Source organism: Echeneis naucrates, chromosome 17 (assembly GCF_900963305.1).
Source record: "Echeneis naucrates chromosome 17, fEcheNa1.1, whole genome shotgun sequence".
In the NCBI taxonomy this organism is placed as follows: domain Eukaryota; kingdom Metazoa; phylum Chordata; class Actinopteri; order Carangiformes; family Echeneidae; genus Echeneis; species Echeneis naucrates.
The window spans coordinates 20,948,564-20,967,914 of NC_042527.1; the positions used below are offsets into that span (position 1 = coordinate 20,948,564).

The 19,351-nt window shown below is 45.1% G+C and overlaps 2 protein-coding genes and 1 pseudogene across 3 annotated transcripts; all 3 read left to right on the top strand.

The window, feature by feature from the left end:
• Positions 1-1,920: 1,920 nt before the first annotated feature.
• LOC115057577 (tripartite motif-containing protein 16-like) lies at positions 1,921-8,484 on the top strand. Of its 2 annotated transcripts, none has more exons than XM_029524734.1 (2): positions 1,921-3,541; positions 8,038-8,484. In XM_029524734.1, the coding sequence occupies exons 1-2, from the start codon at positions 1,921-1,923 to the stop codon at positions 8,094-8,096; spliced, it is 1,680 nt and encodes a 559-aa protein (XP_029380594.1). In that variant the 3' UTR covers positions 8,097-8,484. The 2 variants fall into 2 exon arrangements, with proteins under 2 accessions (XP_029380594.1, XP_029380595.1); XM_029524735.1 differs by lacking the exon at positions 1,921-3,541 and adding an exon at positions 4,447-5,392 and having other exon boundaries at positions 6,326-8,484.
• A 773-nt stretch (positions 8,485-9,257) lies between these two features.
• Positions 9,258-15,949, top strand: LOC115057703 (E3 ubiquitin/ISG15 ligase TRIM25-like). Its single transcript, XM_029524894.1, has 2 exons — positions 9,258-11,066; positions 13,860-15,949. Exons 1-2 carry the CDS (start codon positions 9,381-9,383, stop codon positions 15,561-15,563), a joined length of 3,390 nt encoding a protein of 1,129 aa, XP_029380754.1. The 5' UTR covers positions 9,258-9,380; the 3' UTR covers positions 15,564-15,949.
• Positions 15,950-16,747: 798 nt separating this feature from the next.
• On the top strand, positions 16,748-19,334 carry LOC115057576 (tripartite motif-containing protein 16-like; annotated as a pseudogene).
• The last annotated feature ends 17 nt before the right edge of the window (positions 19,335-19,351 follow it).

The following is a 19,351-nucleotide window of genomic DNA, read 5'->3' on the forward strand; positions in this document are numbered from 1 at the left end:
CTGCATCCGCACTGACAGAAGTGACTCCTCGGGGAAAGAGTTTGGAAATATCATTGTCTGTTTAGCATATATTCCCCCAGCGGTAACGCTGGCAGGGATATTATATCTGACTGTGTCCTCTCCCAACTTCAGCGCTCTCCGGGGGCCCTGGTTTTTGTTTTAGGTTCGAGCCAGCCTTACCAGGGTTCCAGCAATATGTGAAACACGCAACAAGGAACACACCTGTACTCCACAAATGCTTTGTTAATGTAGCGGGGGCCTACAGGCCTAAAATTCTCCCTCCAATTGCTAACTGGGATCACTCAACTGTGTACCTTATGCCTCCTTATAAACCGGCTTTGCAGTCCAGTAAACTCCAGCTCAAAACTGTTCTGAGATGGACTGAGGATAGTACAGAGACTCTGCGTGGTTACTTCCTCAGCACCGATTGGAGCTTCTTCCACAGCTTAGATCTAGAAGAAGCCACAACAACCATCACTCATTATATCAACTTTTGTGTGGATAATGTAGTGGAGAAAAAAGAAATCCTACATTTCCCCAATAATAAAGTTTTTAAAAACAAAGGCCGAGCGGCTCTCGTGGTGGCTCAGAGAGAGCTCAATCACCCGCTGAGGAAAACAAAGGACCGGCACCACACACAGCGTTAAGGAAATGGACAACAGAAGATTATGGGACTGTATGAGAAGCATCACATGTCCCTAGATCTAGATCTAGATCCTAGATTCACTGGTCCCTCTGGAGAATGTGAACGCCACATTACACCGCAGCAGGTGCACGCTGTTTTTACCCGGTCCTGATGGCCCGCCTGCCTTCTTGATTAAAAGCTGCGCAGCCGAGTTAGCTGCTGCCTTCTACAGTCATACAGTGCCTGACCTGTGGAAAAAATCTGGTATTGTGGTTGATAGTGACTACAGGCCAGTCTCATTGACTTCAGATGTCACAAAATGTTTAGAAAGAATTATCGTTGACACGTCCAATCTGACGTTGCCCCTTACAGTTTGCTTACAGACGAGGTCGTGGTGCAGAGGATGCAGCTATCACTGTCACCCATGTGATCAACAAACATCTTGAGAATCCAAAAGCTTACGCCCGTGTTTTATTTGCTGATTTTAGTTTGGCTTTTAACACTGTGCAGCCTTGACTGATCATACAGAAACTAATTCATATAAAGGTTGACACTTTTATCGTCAAACAGTTTTATTCTTTCGTAACTAACAGATCACAACAAGTCGGTGTAAACAGCTCGCTGTAAGCCACGAGGCGGTGTAGCACGGGCGTGCCCCAGGGCTGCGTCAGCTCCCCTCTTCTTTTTACAGTTCACATCCTAACAACCATGTCATCAAAATGTCAGATGATACCATCATCCTAAGACTGCTAGATATAAATTCCTGCCCCTCTGTGTACGGCAGTGAGAGAGCCTCCTTCAAAACCTGGTGTGATAAAAACTTCTTGGTGTTAAACACTAAAAAGACAAAGGAGATGACTTTTGACCTCAGGGAAATAACAGCTCATGACCCGGTAATCATTAACGACTGCGTCATTGAACGAGAGTCCTCGTATAAATACCTGGGCCTTATGGTGTCCAATAATCTATCGTGGAGTAATCATGTGGACTTCCTCTGTACCAGACTTGCTCAGAGGCTACACTTCCTCAGAAGGTTGCGGCTGTTCGGTGCCAGAACTGAGGTTATGTTAACATTCTCCAACGCTGTGTTAGCCGGTAGCCGGTTAGCCGGTGTTAGCCGGTTAACACAGAATCCAGCTGTTCCTCCTCCTGATGACCCTCTGTCTTCTTCCTGCTCTGATCACGTGTCTCCTCAGATCTACAGTCTGAAGGGGGTGGAGACATTTTTACAGCAGACAGCAAACTAGTTTCACTTTTGATAACAGAAACTCAGACGGCCGTCACTGAGAGGAGAAATGGAGCAGAAAGGGCTTAATCTGGAAACCATCTGCTGTTCCATCTGTCTGGATCTACTGAAGGATCCGGTGACGACTACCTGTGGACACAGCTACTGTATGAACTGTATTAAATCCCACTGGGACGGAGAGGATGAGAAGAACATCTACAGCTGCCCTCAGTGTAGGAAGGCCTTCATACCGAGGCCTGTTCTGGAGAAAAACACCATGTTAGCAGTTTTAGTGGAGCAGCTGAAGAAGACTGGACTCCAAGCTGCTCCTGCTGATCACTGCTATGCTGGACCTGAAGATGTGGCCTGTGATTTCTGCACCGGGAGAAAACGGAAAGCTGTCAAGTCCTGTTTGGTTTGTTTGGCCTCTTACTGTGACAAACACCTGCAGCCTCATTATGATGTAGCTCCACTGAAGAAACACAAGCTGGTGGAGCCCTCTGAGAAGCTCCAGGAGAACATCTGCTCTCGTCATGATGAGGTGATGAAGATGTTCTGCCGTACTGATCAGCAGTGTATCTGTTATCTCTGCTCTGTGGAGGAACATAAAGGCCACGACACAGTCTCAGCTGCAGCAGAAAGGACTGAGAGGCAGAGAGAGCTGGAGCTGAGTCGACAACAAATCCAGCAGAGAATCCAGGACAGAGACAAAGATGTGAAGCTGCTTCAACAGGAGGTGGAGGCCATCAACGGCTCTGCTGATAAAGCAGTGGAGGACACTGAGAAGATCTTCACTCAGCTGATCCGTCTCATGGAGAGAAGAAGGTCTGATGTGAAGCAGCAGATCAGATCCCAGCAGGAAACTGAAGTGAGTCGAGTCAAAGAGCTTCAGGAGAAGCTGGAGCAGGAGATCACTGAGCTGAAGAGGAAAGACGCTGAGCTGAAGCTGCTCTCACACACAGAGGATCACACCCAGTTTCTACACAACTACCCCTCAGTGTCAGCTCTCAGTGAAGCTACAGACTCATCCAGCATCAACATCCGTCCTCTGAGATACTTTGAGGATGTGACAGCAGCTGTGTCAGAGCTCAGAGATCAGCTACAGGACGTTCTGACACAGAAATGGACAAACGTCTCACTCATTGGAACTGAATTAGATGTTTTACTGCCACAACCAGAACCAGAACCAAAGACCAGAACTGAATTCTTAAGATATTCACAGGAAATCACTCTGGATCCAAAAACAGCACACAGATATCTGTTATTATCTGAAGGAAACAGAAAAGTTACACTAATGACTAAAGATCAGTCTTATTCTGATCATCCAGACAGATTCACTGTCTGGTGGTATCAGGTCCTGAGCAGAGAGAGTCTGACTGGACGTTGTTACTGGGAGGTGGAGAGGAGAGGAGAAGGAGGAGTTTCTGTAGCAGTCGCATACAAGAATATCAGCAGAGTAGGGAAGTTCAATGAATGTGAATTTGGATCCAATAACAAATCTTGGGCTTTAGTCTGTAAACAAAAGAGTTTTACATTCTGGTCCAACAGCTTCCAGACTCCAGTCTCAGGTCCTCCGTCCTCCAGAGTCGGAGTGTACCTGGATCACAGAGCAGGTATTCTGTCCTTCTACAGCGTCTCTGAAACCATGACTCTCCTCCACAGAGTCCAGACCACATTCACTCAGCCTCTACATGCTGGATTCTGGCTTAACTCTACTGTTGGAGACACAGCTGAGTTGTGTAAACTGAAATAGACATTAGTGAGTTAAATGTGTCTTTTAGTTCCTGGATGTATTCAGTGTGTCTGTGTGTTGCTGAGTCATTGTCAGCACTTTGACCTGCTCTCATCTCTTGTTGTGTTGATGTCTGAGTGTGTTCAGGTGGAGCTGGAGCTGTGGAGGAGATCACCGCTCCTCATGCTGTTAGTTTGACCTAAACTCACATTTGTCAGCATGAAAACAAACTTCTGTGTGTCCTGAATGTTGAAGTGTAAAGAAAGAAATCAGCTGTTATATTTCATGGATGTGTTTGTCCCGACAAAGCAGCTTGTAAAAAGATGTATGAGCTTTAATCAAACTGTGGTTATCAGGAGTCATGATTTCGTTTCCCTCTCTGAGCTGAAACAAACTGGTTGTAAATAAAGTGAATGAGTTCATGGAATCACTGAACAAAAGTCATTTTATGGAGCCAAAGCTTCACCTGAGTTACATCAGACAGTTTCCACACAGATCAGGTCCAGACCAAACTTTGGAGCCATTAAAGAGACCGTGGAGCCAGGTGAGTTGTGGGCAGACAATCAAATAGTGTAAATCATACACAGTTGGTTTTCCTGATGAATTCGTAGCATGGGGAATAATTCTTGATGTTTTAAAGCTGGTTAACTTGCTGACGTGACGCTGTCCCTTTAAGAGCAGCGCACTGTTAGATCTCGCGAGACTTCGGACACCGGAAGCTGCAGAGCCGATGGAAGTCGCGGGAGTTTTCAAGTTGGTCATAAACCGTGTGTGTGGTTTCCCGCCACGCTGAGAGCAACCCGGAACAGCGTGATGCTGATAATGTGTACATACTGCAGATAGTCACATCACAGTGTGCTGATTATGTCAACAAAATGTTGTTTTGTGTGTTTCTGACCAATTAGAGGGGAGAGACGTGTGTGTTTGGCGGGAAGCTCCACACCGGAAGTGAGTGACTTCATGACTTCCTTTGAATAATTTGTTTAAAGTCATTTAGGAGTGTTTTATTTCTTCACCAATGTACATGTCGTGTGACTTAATGCTCTTCCATGTGAGGGGACTGAATTGTGTGGCTCAGCAAATGCAGCCTACTGTTGTGTTTTTTCTTTGGATTCAGAGCTGAGTCGCTGCTCTTTTCTTCGGATAGTTCTGTAATTTTGGTCCTGGAACTGCTTCGATTCAGCGATTCAAGTGCTGCTGACTTTCCTGTGCCATCCTTCATCATCACTGAAGGGGACGGCCGGTCAGCGTTCAGCTTATTTAAAGGAAAGTGTTCAGGAGACATCGGTCAATGTTTGGATTTATTTTATTGTTGGAGATTTGGCAGATAGCTTTTGTTTGATTTTGTAGAACTTTCTAGTTAATGTCGCCTATTTCATGCAGTCGGGGGAATAAAGGACCCACAACATTTATTGTGTCTGTGTCTGGTCTCCTGATTTTATGACCAGGCCACATTTAAGAGGCAGAAGGCTCAGACGGGACCAGACTGGGGGGGTCATCTGCCTCGACCGGTTGGGTTGACAGAGGGGGGGTCTACAGCAGCACGACGCTGCAGACTCGCTGGCTCAGTCCTTAACCAGCCCGGAGAGTCGGCCATATTGAAGGCGGTGTGGGGGGTGGTAGTGGAACATTAAACCCTCAGATAGAGTCTGCATCGGACTTCCTGCCGCTCACATTCATCAGTTGGCGGGTGGAACGGTCACCTGGCCGCCATCTTGGTAGGTGGACTCTGTGAAGCCGGTTACAGGAAGGACGCCTCGCTGTTGTTCTGCTGTACCGACAGCTGCTCTGTTCAGATCACCTGTCACAGGTAAGCCTGAACTTTATTTCTGCTTGTATTTGGCGTCACAACGTTGTGTTGTGAGCTTCATTAGCTGACCTGAATAACGCTCAGAGCGCCGTCGAGCTAGCTTCCAGACAACGTTCAGGCTGAATCTGTTGTGTTTTCAGAAGTTCACAGAAATGTTTTATATTCGTCTCAATCGGCCCATCTGTGTTAAATAAATACTCATTTTTGGTCTCAATCATTGTCACTGCTGTACTTAAATGAAAATAAATAACTGAATCTAGAAATGATTTGTTGAAGTCACTTAAATGGAAACGTTTGTCCTTTTTACTCAGAAAACTCCCCGTTTGCACATGTGACTATAAGACAACCTTCACATATCAAACTCTGTTATCTGTCAGTGGATTTGACTGAATTGTCCTGAAAGCTGCACAAAACGAGACATGAAGCAGTGGTGGCACCAAGTGGCAGTAAGAGGGAACTGATGAGTTTAATCCATCTCAGAGTTTACAGCCAAATGAAACAGTCCCTCGATAATTCACTCCTGTTATCAGCTGAACTTCAAGGTCTGGCTGATATACAAGACTCTTCTGTCTAATTCCATTTGAATTAGTGCCATCATTCTCTCGTGTGACAGACAGACTGTCCCGTACCAGCTGACGTCTGCTCTCATGTATTTCTTTGGTTCTCTAGATAATATAGAGACAAAGAATGATTCACACCTCCAGATATTTTTAAGTCACCGATGGGCTTTGGACTGTCGAGGGTCAAACTCATCGAGGGTGTAAAAGGTGACGGCCGACCGACAAAACTACTCGAATACAGTTTGATCAGTTAAAACCAAATAAAGACTTTCACCAACCTACATTATAAATAAAAGGTTAAACACAGAATCCAGCTGTTCCTCCTCCTGATGACTCTCCCTCTTCTTCCTGCTCTGATCACGTGTCTCCTCAGATCTACAGTCTGAAGGGGGTGGAGACATTTTTACAGCAGACAGAAAACTAGTTTCACTTTTGAATAACGGAAACTCAGACGGCCGTCACTGAGAGGAGAAATGGAGCAGAAAGGGCTTCATCTGGAAACCATCTCCTGTTCTATCTGTCTGGATCTACTGAAGGATCCGGTGACGACTACCTGTGGACACAGCTACTGTATGAACTGTATTAAATCCCACTGGGATGGAGAGGATGAGAAGAACATCTACAGCTGCCCTCAGTGTAGGGAGGCCTTCATACCGAGGCCTGTTCTAATGAAAAGCACCATGTTAGCAGTTTTAGTGGAGCAGCTGAAGAAGACTGGACTCCAAGCTGCTCCTGCTGATCACTGCTATGCTGGACCTGAAGATGTGGCCTGTGATTTCTGCACCGGGAGAAAACTGAAAGCTGTCAAGTCCTGTTTGGTTTGTTTGGTCTCTTACTGTGAGAAACACCTGCAGCCTCATTATGATGTAGCTCCACTGAAGAAACACAAGCTGGTGGAGCCCTCTGAGAAGCTCCAGGAGAACATCTGCTCTCGTCATGGTGAGGTGATGAAGATGTTCTGCCGTACTGATCAGCAGTGTATCTGTTATCTCTGCTCTGTGGATGAACATAAAGGCCACGACACAGTCTCAGCTGCAGCAGAAAGGACTGAGAGGCAGAGAGAGCTGGAGCTGAGTCGACAACAAATCCAGCAGAGAATCCAGGACAGAGACAAAGATGTGAAGCTGCTTCAACAGGAGGTGGAGGCCATCAACGGCTCTGCTGATAAAGCAGTGGAGGACACTGAGAAGATCTTCACTCAGCTGATCCGTCTCATGGAGAGAAGAAGGTCTGATGTGAAGCAGCAGATCAGATCCCAGCAGGAAACTGAAGTGAGTCGAGTCAAAGAGCTTCAGGAGAAGCTGGAGCAGGAGATCACTGAGCTGAAGAGGAAAGACGCTGAGCTGAAGCTGCTCTCACACACAGAGGATCACACCCAGTTTCTACACAACTACCCCTCAGTGTCAGCTCTCAGTGAAGCTACAGACTCATCCAGCATCAACATCCGTCCTCTGAGATACTTTGAGGATGTGGCAGCAGCTGTGTCAGAGCTCAGAGATCAGCTACAGGACGTTCTGACACAGGAATGGACAAACGTCTCACTGACAGTGACTAAAGTGGATGTTTTACTGCCACAACCAGAACCAGAACCAAAGACCAGAACTGAGTTCTTAAGTTATTCACAGGAAATCACTCTGGATCCAAACACAGCAGAAAGACGACTGTTTTTATCTGAAGGAAACAGAAAAGTTACACTAATGAGTGAAGTTCAGTCTTATTCTGATCATCCAGACAGATTCACTGACTGGTTTCAGGTCCTGAGCAGAGAGAGTCTGACTGGACGTTGTTACTGGGAGGTGGAGTGGGGAGGAGGAGTTTCTGTAGCAGTCACATACAAGAATATCAGCAGAGCAGGGAAGAGTGTTGAATGTGAATTTGGATCCAATAACAAATCTTGGGCTTTAGACTGTGATGAAAACAGTTTTAAATTCTGGTCCAACAACATCCAGACTCCAGTCTCAGGTCCTCCGTCCTCCAGAGTCGGAGTGTACCTGGATCACAGAGCAGGTATTCTGTCCTTCTACAGCGTCTCTGAAACCATGACTCTCCTCCACAGAGTCCAGACCACATTCACTCAGCCTCTACATGCTGGACTTGGACTTTACTCCCCAGGAGACACAGCTGAGTTTTGTGAACTGAAATAGACATTAGTGAGTTAAATGTGTCTTTTAGTTCCTAAATGTATTCAGTGTGTCTGTGTGTTGCTGAGTCATTGTCAGCACTTTGACCTGCTCTCATCTCTTGTTGTGTTGATGTCTGAGTGTGTTCAGGTGGAGCTGGAGCTGTGGAGGAGATCACCGCTCCTCATGCTGTTAGTTTGACCTAAACTCACATTTGTCAGCATGAAAACAAACTTCTGTGTGTCCTGAATGTTGAAGTGTAAAGAAAGAAATCAGCTGTTATATTTCATGGATGTGTTTGTCCCGACAAAGCAGCTTGTAAAAAGATGTATGAGCTTTAATCAAACTGTGGTTATCAGGAGTCATGATTTTGTTTCCCTCTCTGAGCTGAAACAAACTGGTTGTAAATAAAGTGAATGACTTCATATCTGATGATTTCATCTGTCTGATGGGTCTGAATGTTCCTGAAGATGATGAAACACTGTAACTATAGAGATATCTATTTATCTATCACATGTCTGTGAGCCCAACAAGCTTCCTAGCCATACAAGTTCTTTTTAGTAAAACAGAAATGATGGCAAAAATTGGACGCAAGTTAAAAGAAAGGTGTCAAAATCAATGGGAAGAAGAAAATACAGGCAGGCTTAATTCAAAGAAGAGTTGGAGTCATGAGAAAGACAGCAAGATCCAGCTGGGAGGAAACATTGATATCAAGATTACGATTTGGTCAGTCAGGACTTAAGAGAACATTATAAATGTTTCAGGAAACTGTGACTCTTCTGATGAAGAGGAAACAAAAGAACATGCCATTCTGTGCTGCCCAAAATATAATGAAGAAAGAAAAGAACAAATTTTGAGCGTCACAAAAGTGAAGCTGAAGTTAGATATAAGAGACATTTTACAGAGAAGTTCGAGTGAAAGATTTTATGACGCACTGATACATCTTAGAAGAACAGGTTTGATGAAAAAAGAAAATACTTTTGTTGTTTCATTGTCTTAAGTCAGATTCTCGATCTACACTCCGTACCAGTCGGTGGCGGTAATGCGAAATAACGTTGTTTGCCAAACGCCAGTAAAAACATCGACGAAGAAGAACAGTTTCCTGCGAAGAAAGATGGCTGGTTTGTGATTGGTCCAGTGACCTTCGCTTTGATCACGTGTTTCCGGGTTCCCTCCCCGTCGCAGCTCCAATTTGAAAATGATGGAAGCGCCATGAAACTAGCACGCAGACACACTCTTAATATTGAAGATCGAACTAATTTAACTTCTGACTAACAGAAACTCAGACGGCCGTCACTGAGAGGAGAAATGGAGCAGAAAGGAGTTCAGCTGGACCAGGAAACCTTCTGCTGTTCCATCTGTCTGGATCTACTGAAGGATCCGGTGACGACTACCTGTGGACACAGCTACTGTATGGACTGTATTAAATCCCACTGGGACGGAGAGGATGAGAAGAAAATCTACAGCTGCCCTCAGTGTAGGAAGGCCTTCATACCGAGGCCTGTTCTAATGAAAAGCACCATGTTAGCAGATGTATTAGAGCAGCTCAAGAGGCCTCGACTCCAAGCTGCTCCTGCTGATCACTGCTATGCTGGACCTGAAGATGTGGCCTGTGATTTCTGCACTGGGAGAAAACTGAAAGCTGTCAAGTCCTGTTTGGTTTGTTTGGTCTCTTACTGTGACAAACACCTGCAGCCTCATTATGATGTAGCTCCACTGAAGAAACACAAGCTGGTGGATCCCTCTGAGAAGCTCCAGGAGAACATCTGCTCTCGTCATGATGAGGTGATGAAGATGTTCTGCCGTACTGATCAGCAGTGTATCTGTTTTCTCTGTTCTCTGGAGGAACATAAAGGCCACGACACAGTCTCAGCTGCAGCAGAAAGGACTGAGAGGCAGAGAGAGCTGGAGCTGAGTCGACAACAAATCCAGCAGAGAATCCAGGACAGAGACAAAGATGTGAAGCTGCTTCAACAGGAGGTGGAGGCCATCAACGGCTCTGCTGATAAAGCAGTGGAGGACACTGAGAAGATCTTCACTCAGCTGATCCGTCTCATGGAGAGAAGAAGGTCTGATGTGAAGCAGCAGATCAGATCCCAGCAGGAAACTGAAGTGAGTCGAGTCAAAGAGCTTCAGGAGAAGCTGGAGCAGGAGATCACTGAGCTGAAGAGGAAAGACGCTGAGCTGAAGCTGCTCTCACACACAGAGGATCACACCCAGTTTCTACACAACTACCCCTCAGTGTCAGCTCTCAGTGAAGCTACAGACTCATCCAGCATCAACATCCGTCCTCTGAGATACTTTGAGGATGTGACAGCAGCTGTGTCAGAGCTCAGAGATCAGCTACAGGACGTTCTGACACAGAAATGGACAAACGTCTCACTCATTGGAACTGAATTAGATGTTTTACTGCCACAACCAGAACCAGAACCAAAGACCAGAACTGAATTCTTAAGATATTCACAGGAAATCACTCTGGATCCAAAAACAGCACACAGATATCTGTTATTATCTGAAGGAAACAGAAAAGTTACACTAATGACTAAAGATCAGTCTTATTCTGATCATCCAGACAGATTCACTGTCTGGTGGTATCAGGTCCTGAGCAGAGAGAGTCTGACTGGACGTTGTTACTGGGAGGTGGAGAGGAGAGGAGAAGGAGGAGTTTCTGTAGCAGTCGCATACAAGAATATCAGCAGAGTAGGGAAGTTCAATGAATGTGAATTTGGATCCAATAACAAATCTTGGGCTTTAGTCTGTAAACAAAAGAGTTTTACATTCTGGTCCAACAGCTTCCAGACTCCAGTCTCAGGTCCTCCGTCCTCCAGAGTCGGAGTGTACCTGGATCACAGAGCAGGTATTCTGTCCTTCTACAGCGTCTCTGAAACCATGACTCTCCTCCACAGAGTCCAGACCACATTCACTCAGCCTCTACATGCTGGATTCTGGCTTAACTCTACTGTTGGAGACACAGCTGAGTTGTGTAAACTGAAATAGACATTAGTGAGTTAAATGTGTCTTTTAGTTCCTGGATGTATTCAGTGTGTCTGTGTGTTGCTGAGTCATTGTCAGCACTTTGACCTGCTCTCATCTCTTGTTGTGTTGATGTCTGAGTGTGTTTCAGGTGGAGCTGGAGCTGTGGAGGAGATCACCGCTCCTCATGCTGTTAGTTTGACCTAAACTCACATTTGTCAGCATGAAAACAAACTTCTGTGTGTCCTGAATGTTGAAGTGTAAAGAAAGAAATCAGCTGTTATATTTCATGGATGTGTTTGTCCCGACAAAGCAGCTTGTAAAAAGATGTATGAGCTTTAATCAAACTGTGGTTATCAGGAGTCATGATTTCGTTTCCCTCTCTGAGCTGAAACAAACTGGTTGTAAATAAAGTGAATGAGTTCATGGAATCACTGAACAAAAGTCATTTTATGGAGCCAAAGCTTCACCTGAGTTACATCAGACAGTTTCCACACAGATCAGGTCCAGACCAAACTTTGGAGCCATTAAAGAGACCGTGGAGCCAGGTGAGTTGTGGGCAGACAATCAAATAGTGTAAATCATACACAGTTGGTTTTCCTGATGAATTCGTAGCATGGGGAATAATTCTTGATGTTTTAAAGCTGGTTAACTTGCTGACGTGACGCTGTCCCTTTAAGAGCAGCGCACTGTTAGATCTCGCGAGACTTCGGACACCGGAAGCTGCAGAGCCGATGGAAGTCGCGGGAGTTTTCAAGTTGGTCATAAACCGTGTGTGTGGTTTCCCGCCACGCTGAGAGCAACCCGGAACAGCGTGATGCTGATAATGTGTACATACTGCAGATAGTCACATCACAGTGTGCTGATTATGTCAACAAAATGTTGTTTTGTGTGTTTCTGACCAATTAGAGGGGAGAGACGTGTGTGTTTGGCGGGAAGCTCCACACCGGAAGTGAGTGACTTCATGACTTCCTTTGAATAATTTGTTTAAAGTCATTTAGGAGTGTTTTATTTCTTCACCAATGTACATGTCGTGTGACTTAATGCTCTTCCATGTGAGGGGACTGAATTGTGTGGCTCAGCAAATGCAGCCTACTGTTGTGTTTTTTCTTTGGATTCAGAGCTGAGTCGCTGCTCTTTTCTTCGGATAGTTCTGTAATTTTGGTCCTGGAACTGCTTCGATTCAGCGATTCAAGTGCTGCTGACTTTCCTGTGCCATCCTTCATCATCACTGAAGGGGACGGCCGGTCAGCGTTCAGCTTATTTAAAGGAAAGTGTTCAGGAGACATCGGTCAATGTTTGGATTTATTTTATTGTTGGAGATTTGGCAGATAGCTTTTGTTTGATTTTGTAGAACTTTCTAGTTAATGTCGCCTATTTCATGCAGTCGGGGGAATAAAGGACCCACAACATTTATTGTGTCTGTGTCTGGTCTCCTGATTTTATGACCAGGCCACATTTAAGAGGCAGAAGGCTCAGACGGGACCAGACTGGGGGGGTCATCTGCCTCGACCGGTTGGGTTGACAGAGGGGGGGTCTACAGCAGCACGACGCTGCAGACTCGCTGGCTCAGTCCTTAACCAGCCCGGAGAGTCGGCCATATTGAAGGCGGTGTGGGGGGTGGTAGTGGAACATTAAACCCTCAGATAGAGTCTGCATCGGACTTCCTGCCGCTCACATTCATCAGTTGGCGGGTGGAACGGTCACCTGGCCGCCATCTTGGTAGGTGGACTCTGTGAAGCCGGTTACAGGAAGGACGCCTCGCTGTTGTTCTGCTGTACCGACAGCTGCTCTGTTCAGATCACCTGTCACAGGTAAGCCTGAACTTTATTTCTGCTTGTATTTGGCGTCACAACGTTGTGTTGTGAGCTTCATTAGCTGACCTGAATAACGCTCAGAGCGCCGTCGAGCTAGCTTCCAGACAACGTTCAGGCTGAATCTGTTGTGTTTTCAGAAGTTCACAGAAATGTTTTATATTCGTCTCAATCGGCCCATCTGTGTTAAATAAATACTCATTTTTGGTCTCAATCATTGTCACTGCTGTACTTAAATGAAAATAAATAACTGAATCTAGAAATGATTTGTTGAAGTCACTTAAATGGAAACGTTTGTCCTTTTTACTCAGAAAACTCCCCGTTTGCACATGTGACTATAAGACAACCTTCACATATCAAACTCTGTTATCTGTCAGTGGATTTGACTGAATTGTCCTGAAAGCTGCACAAAACGAGACATGAAGCAGTGGTGGCACCAAGTGGCAGTAAGAGGGAACTGATGAGTTTAATCCATCTCAGAGTTTACAGCCAAATGAAACAGTCCCTCGATAATTCACTCCTGTTATCAGCTGAACTTCAAGGTCTGGCTGATATACAAGACTCTTCTGTCTAATTCCATTTGAATTAGTGCCATCATTCTCTCGTGTGACAGACAGACTGTCCCGTACCAGCTGACGTCTGCTCTCATGTATTTCTTTGGTTCTCTAGATAATATAGAGACAAAGAATGATTCACACCTCCAGATATTTTTAAGTCACCGATGGGCTTTGGACTGTCGAGGGTCAAACTCATCGAGGGTGTAAAAGGTGACGGCCGACCGACAAAACTACTCGAATACAGTTTGATCAGTTAAAACCAAATAAAGACTTTCACCAACCTACATTATAAATAAAAGGTTAAACACAGAATCCAGCTGTTCCTCCTCCTGATGACTCTCCCTCTTCTTCCTGCTCTGATCACGTGTCTCCTCAGATCTACAGTCTGAAGGGGGTGGAGACATTTTTACAGCAGACAGAAAACTAGTTTCACTTTTGAATAACGGAAACTCAGACGGCCGTCACTGAGAGGAGAAATGGAGCAGAAAGGGCTTCATCTGGAAACCATCTCCTGTTCTATCTGTCTGGATCTACTGAAGGATCCGGTGACGACTACCTGTGGACACAGCTACTGTATGAACTGTATTAAATCCCACTGGGATGGAGAGGATGAGAAGAACATCTACAGCTGCCCTCAGTGTAGGGAGGCCTTCATACCGAGGCCTGTTCTAATGAAAAGCACCATGTTAGCAGTTTTAGTGGAGCAGCTGAAGAAGACTGGACTCCAAGCTGCTCCTGCTGATCACTGCTATGCTGGACCTGAAGATGTGGCCTGTGATTTCTGCACTGGGAGAAAACTGAAAGCTGTCAAGTCCTGTTTGGTTTGTTTGGTCTCTTACTGTGAGAAACACCTGCAGCCTCATTATGATGTAGCTCCACTGAAGAAACACAAGCTGGTGGAGCCCTCTGAGAAGCTCCAGGAGAACATCTGCTCTCGTCATGGTGAGGTGATGAAGATGTTCTGCCGTACTGATCAGCAGTGTATCTGTTATCTCTGCTCTGTGGATGAACATAAAGGCCACGACACAGTCTCAGCTGCAGCAGAAAGGACTGAGAGGCAGAGAGAGCTGGAGCTGAGTCGACAACAAATCCAGCAGAGAATCCAGGACAGAGACAAAGATGTGAAGCTGCTTCAACAGGAGGTGGAGGCCATCAACGGCTCTGCTGATAAAGCAGTGGAGGACACTGAGAAGATCTTCACTCAGCTGATCCGTCTCATGGAGAGAAGAAGGTCTGATGTGAAGCAGCAGATCAGATCCCAGCAGGAAACTGAAGTGAGTCGAGTCAAAGAGCTTCAGGAGAAGCTGGAGCAGGAGATCACTGAGCTGAAGAGGAAAGACGCTGAGCTGAAGCTGCTCTCACACACAGAGGATCACACCCAGTTTCTACACAACTACCCCTCAGTGTCAGCTCTCAGTGAAGCTACAGACTCATCCAGCATCAACATCCGTCCTCTGAGATACTTTGAGGATGTGGCAGCAGCTGTGTCAGAGCTCAGAGATCAGCTACAGGACGTTCTGACACAGGAATGGACAAACGTCTCACTGACAGTGACTAAAGTGGATGTTTTACTGCCACAACCAGAACCAGAACCAAAGACCAGAACTGAGTTCTTAAGTTATTCACAGGAAATCACTCTGGATCCAAACACAGCAGAAAGACGACTGTTTTTATCTGAAGGAAACAGAAAAGTTACACTAATGAGTGAAGTTCAGTCTTATTCTGATCATCCAGACAGATTCACTGACTGGTTTCAGGTCCTGAGCAGAGAGAGTCTGACTGGACGTTGTTACTGGGAGGTGGAGTGGGGAGGAGGAGTTTCTGTAGCAGTCACATACAAGAATATCAGCAGAGCAGGGAAGAGTGTTGAATGTGAATTTGGATCCAATAACAAATCTTGGGCTTTAGACTGTGATGAAAACAGTTTTAAATTCTGGTCCAACAACATCCAGACTCCAGTCTCAGGTCCTCCGTCCTCCAGAGTCGGAGTGTACCTGGATCACAGAGCAGGTATTCTGTCCTTCTACAGCGTCTCTGAAACCATGACTCTCCTCCACAGAGTCCAGACCACATTCACTCAGCCTCTACATGCTGGACTTGGACTTTACTCCCCAGGAGACACAGCTGAGTTTTGTGAACTGAAATAGACATTAGTGAGTTAAATGTGTCTTTTAGTTCCTAAATGTATTCAGTGTGTCTGTGTGTTGCTGAGTCATTGTCAGCACTTTGACCTGCTCTCATCTCTTGTTGTGTTGATGTCTGAGTGTGTTCAGGTGGAGCTGGAGCTGTGGAGGAGATCACCGCTCCTCATGCTGTTAGTTTGACCTAAACTCACATTTGTCAGCATGAAAACAAACTTCTGTGTGTCCTGAATGTTGAAGTGTAAAGAAAGAAATCAGCTGTTATATTTCATGGATGTGTTTGTCCCGACAAAGCAGCTTGTAAAAAGATGTATGAGCTTTAATCAAACTGTGGTTATCAGGAGTCATGATTTTGTTTCCCTCTCTGAGCTGAAACAAACTGGTTGTAAATAAAGTGAATGACTTCATATCTGATGATTTCATCTGTCTGATGGGTCTGAATGTTCCTGAAGATGATGAAACACTGTAACTATAGAGATATCTATTTATCTATCACATGTCTGTGAGCCCAACAAGCTTCCTAGCCATACAAGTTCTTTTTAGTAAAACAGAAATGATGGCAAAAATTGGACGCAAGTTAAAAGAAAGGTGTCAAAATCAATGGGAAGAAGAAAATACAGGCAGGCTTAATTCAAAGAAGAGTTGGAGTCATGAGAAAGACAGCAAGATCCAGCTGGGAGGAAACATTGATATCAAGATTACGATTTGGTCAGTCAGGACTTAAGAGAACATTATAAATGTTTCAGGAAACTGTGACTCTTCTGATGAAGAGGAAACAAAAGAACATGCCATTCTGTGCTGCCCAAAATATAATGAAGAAAGAAAAGAACAAATTTTGAGCGTCACAAAAGTGAAGCTGAAGTTAGATATAAGAGACATTTTACAGAGAAGTTCGAGTGAAAGATTTTATGACGCACTGATACATCTTAGAAGAACAGGTTTGATGAAAAAAGAAAATACTTTTGTTGTTTCATTGTCTTAAGTCAGATTCTCGATCTACACTCCGTACCAGTCGGTGGCGGTAATGCGAAATAACGTTGTTTGCCAAACGCCAGTAAAAACATCGACGAAGAAGAACAGTTTCCTGCGAAGAAAGATGGCTGGTTTGTGATTGGTCCAGTGACCTTCGCTTTGATCACGTGTTTCCGGGTTCCCTCCCCGTCGCAGCTCCAATTTGAAAATGATGGAAGCGCCATGAAACTAGCACGCAGACACACTCTTAATATTGAAGATCGAACTAATTTAACTTCTGACTAACAGAAACTCAGACGGCCGTCACTGAGAGGAGAAATGGAGCAGAAAGGAGTTCATCTGGACCAGGAAACCTTCTGCTGTTCCATCTGTCTGGATCTACTGAAGGATCCGGTGACGACTACCTGTGGACACAGCTACTGTATGGACTGTATTAAATCCCACTGGGACGGAGAGGATGAGAAGAAAATCTACAGCTGCCCTCAGTGTAGGAAGGCCTTCATACCGAGGCCTGTTCTAATGAAAAGCACCATGTTAGCAGATGTATTAGAGCAGCTCAAGAGGCCTCGACTCCAAGCTGCTCCTGCTGATCACTGCTATGCTGGACCTGAAGATGTGGCCTGTGATTTCTGCACTGGGAGAAAACTGAAAGCTGTCAAGTCCTGTTTGGTTTGTTTGGTCTCTTACTGTGACAAACACCTGCAGCCTCATTATGATGTAGCTCCACTGAAGAAACACAAGCTGGTGGATCCCTCTGAGAAGCTCCAGGAGAACATCTGCTCTCGTCATGATGAGGTGATGAAGATGTTCTGCCGTACTGATCAGCAGTGTATCTGTTTCTCTGTTCTCTGGAGGAACATAAAGGCCACGACACAGTCTCAGCTGCAGCAGAAAGGACTGAGAGGCAGAGAGAGCTGGAGCTGAGTCGACAACAAATCCAGCAGAGAATCCAGGACAGAGACAAAGATGTGAAGCTGCTTCAACAGGAGGTGGAGGCCATCAACGGCTCTGCTGATAAAGCAGTGGAGGACACTGAGAAGATCTTCACTCAGCTGATCCGTCTCATGGAGAGAAGAAGGTCTGATGTGAAGCAGCAGATCAGATCCCAGCAGGAAACTGAAGTGAGTCCAGTCAAAGAGCTTCAGGAGAAGCTGGAGCAGGAGATCACTGAGCTGAAGAGGAAAGACGCTGAGCTGAAGCTGCTCTCACACACAGAGGATCACACCCAGTTTCTACACAACTACCCCTCAGTGTCAGCTCTCAGTGAAGCTACAGACTCATCCAGCATCAACATCCGTCCTCTGAGATACTTTGAGGATGTGACAGCAGCTGTGTCAGAGCTCAGAGATCAGCTACAGGACGTTCTGACACAGAAATGGACAAACGTCTCACTGACAGTGACTGAAGTGGATGTTTTACTGTCAGAACCAGAACCAGAACCAAAGACCAGAACTGAGTTCTTAAGATATTCACAGGAAATCACTCTGGATCCAAACACAGTGAACGCACATCTGTTGTTAACTGAAGGAAACAGAAAAGCTTCTTTAATGATTGAAAAACAGTCTTATTCTGATCATCCAGACAGATTCACTGTCTGGTGGTTTCAGGTCCTGAGCAGAGAGAGTCTGACTGGACGTTGTTACTGGGAGGTGGAGTGGAGTGGAGAAGGAGGAGTTTCTGTAGCAGTCGCATACAAGAATATCAGCAGAGCAGGGAGGTCTAATGAATGTGTGTTTGGATACAATGACAAATCTTGGGCGTTTGATTGTGTTGAAAACAGTTCAACATTTCGGTTCAACAACATCCAGACTGCAGTCTCAGGTCCTCCGTCCTCCAGAGTCGGAGTGTACCTGGATCACAGAGCAGGTATTCTGTCCTTCTACAGCGTCTCTGAAACCATGACTCTCCTCCACAGAGTCCAGACCACATTCACTCAGCCTCTACATGCTGGACTCAGGCTTTTCTGGTCTTTTGGGGACACAGCTGAGTTTTGTGAACTGAAGTAGACAGTGCCTGTGCCCAAACTCACTACTCCTCACATATTCCATCTTGTAGAACTTTCCAAATCTGTTGTGAAACATGGTTTTTTCAGATGAGATTTAGTTTGTCAGGTAAGACCTAAATATGCGTTTGCCCCCAAGAGCTCAAGGAGTAAAAAAAAAAAAAAAAAAAGTTAAAGAATCTTTAGCATCAATCCTCACATTTCAGTGTCTGCTTACAATATTACAATTCTGTGAAAATATGTATACAAATGTAGTTGTTACAGACTGTTCCACACAGAATGATATTACTTCTTCAAATCTGTCTTTACTGATGTTTGAAGCTGCCAAATGTCTTTCCAGTTTTCCAGCAATTGAAATCTAAAAACACAAGAGGGCGCCTCTATCCTGCTGACCATTCAAGCCTCCACTCAGTTATTCTACACGTTTCACAGCATGTCTTTAGGATGTTCCAGTCGGCCCATAATTCTGTAACATCATGGTCACTGTTTCATATTTTAGTGCATTAGTGCTTTATCTCCTTACATAAATGTAACGTGTGCTGGAAGCTGCTGAGTGGCATGTTTGTGTAAAGGTTTTCTCTTATTGACCCTTTTCAGTGTAGAAATGTCTTGACACTAATCAATAAACCTTCAGTCCTGGTGAGAGTAGTTGTGGCTGCCGCATTTTATTTAGGTGGACATTCTGCAGCTCCTCCACCAGTTCACTTTGTTTGCACCACATTTAAATGTATTTGGGCTTTAATATGATAATTAACTCTATGTGCTTTCCATTTTTATCTATTGTACTCGGTTTAGACTCACCAATTCGAACTCAAATAAA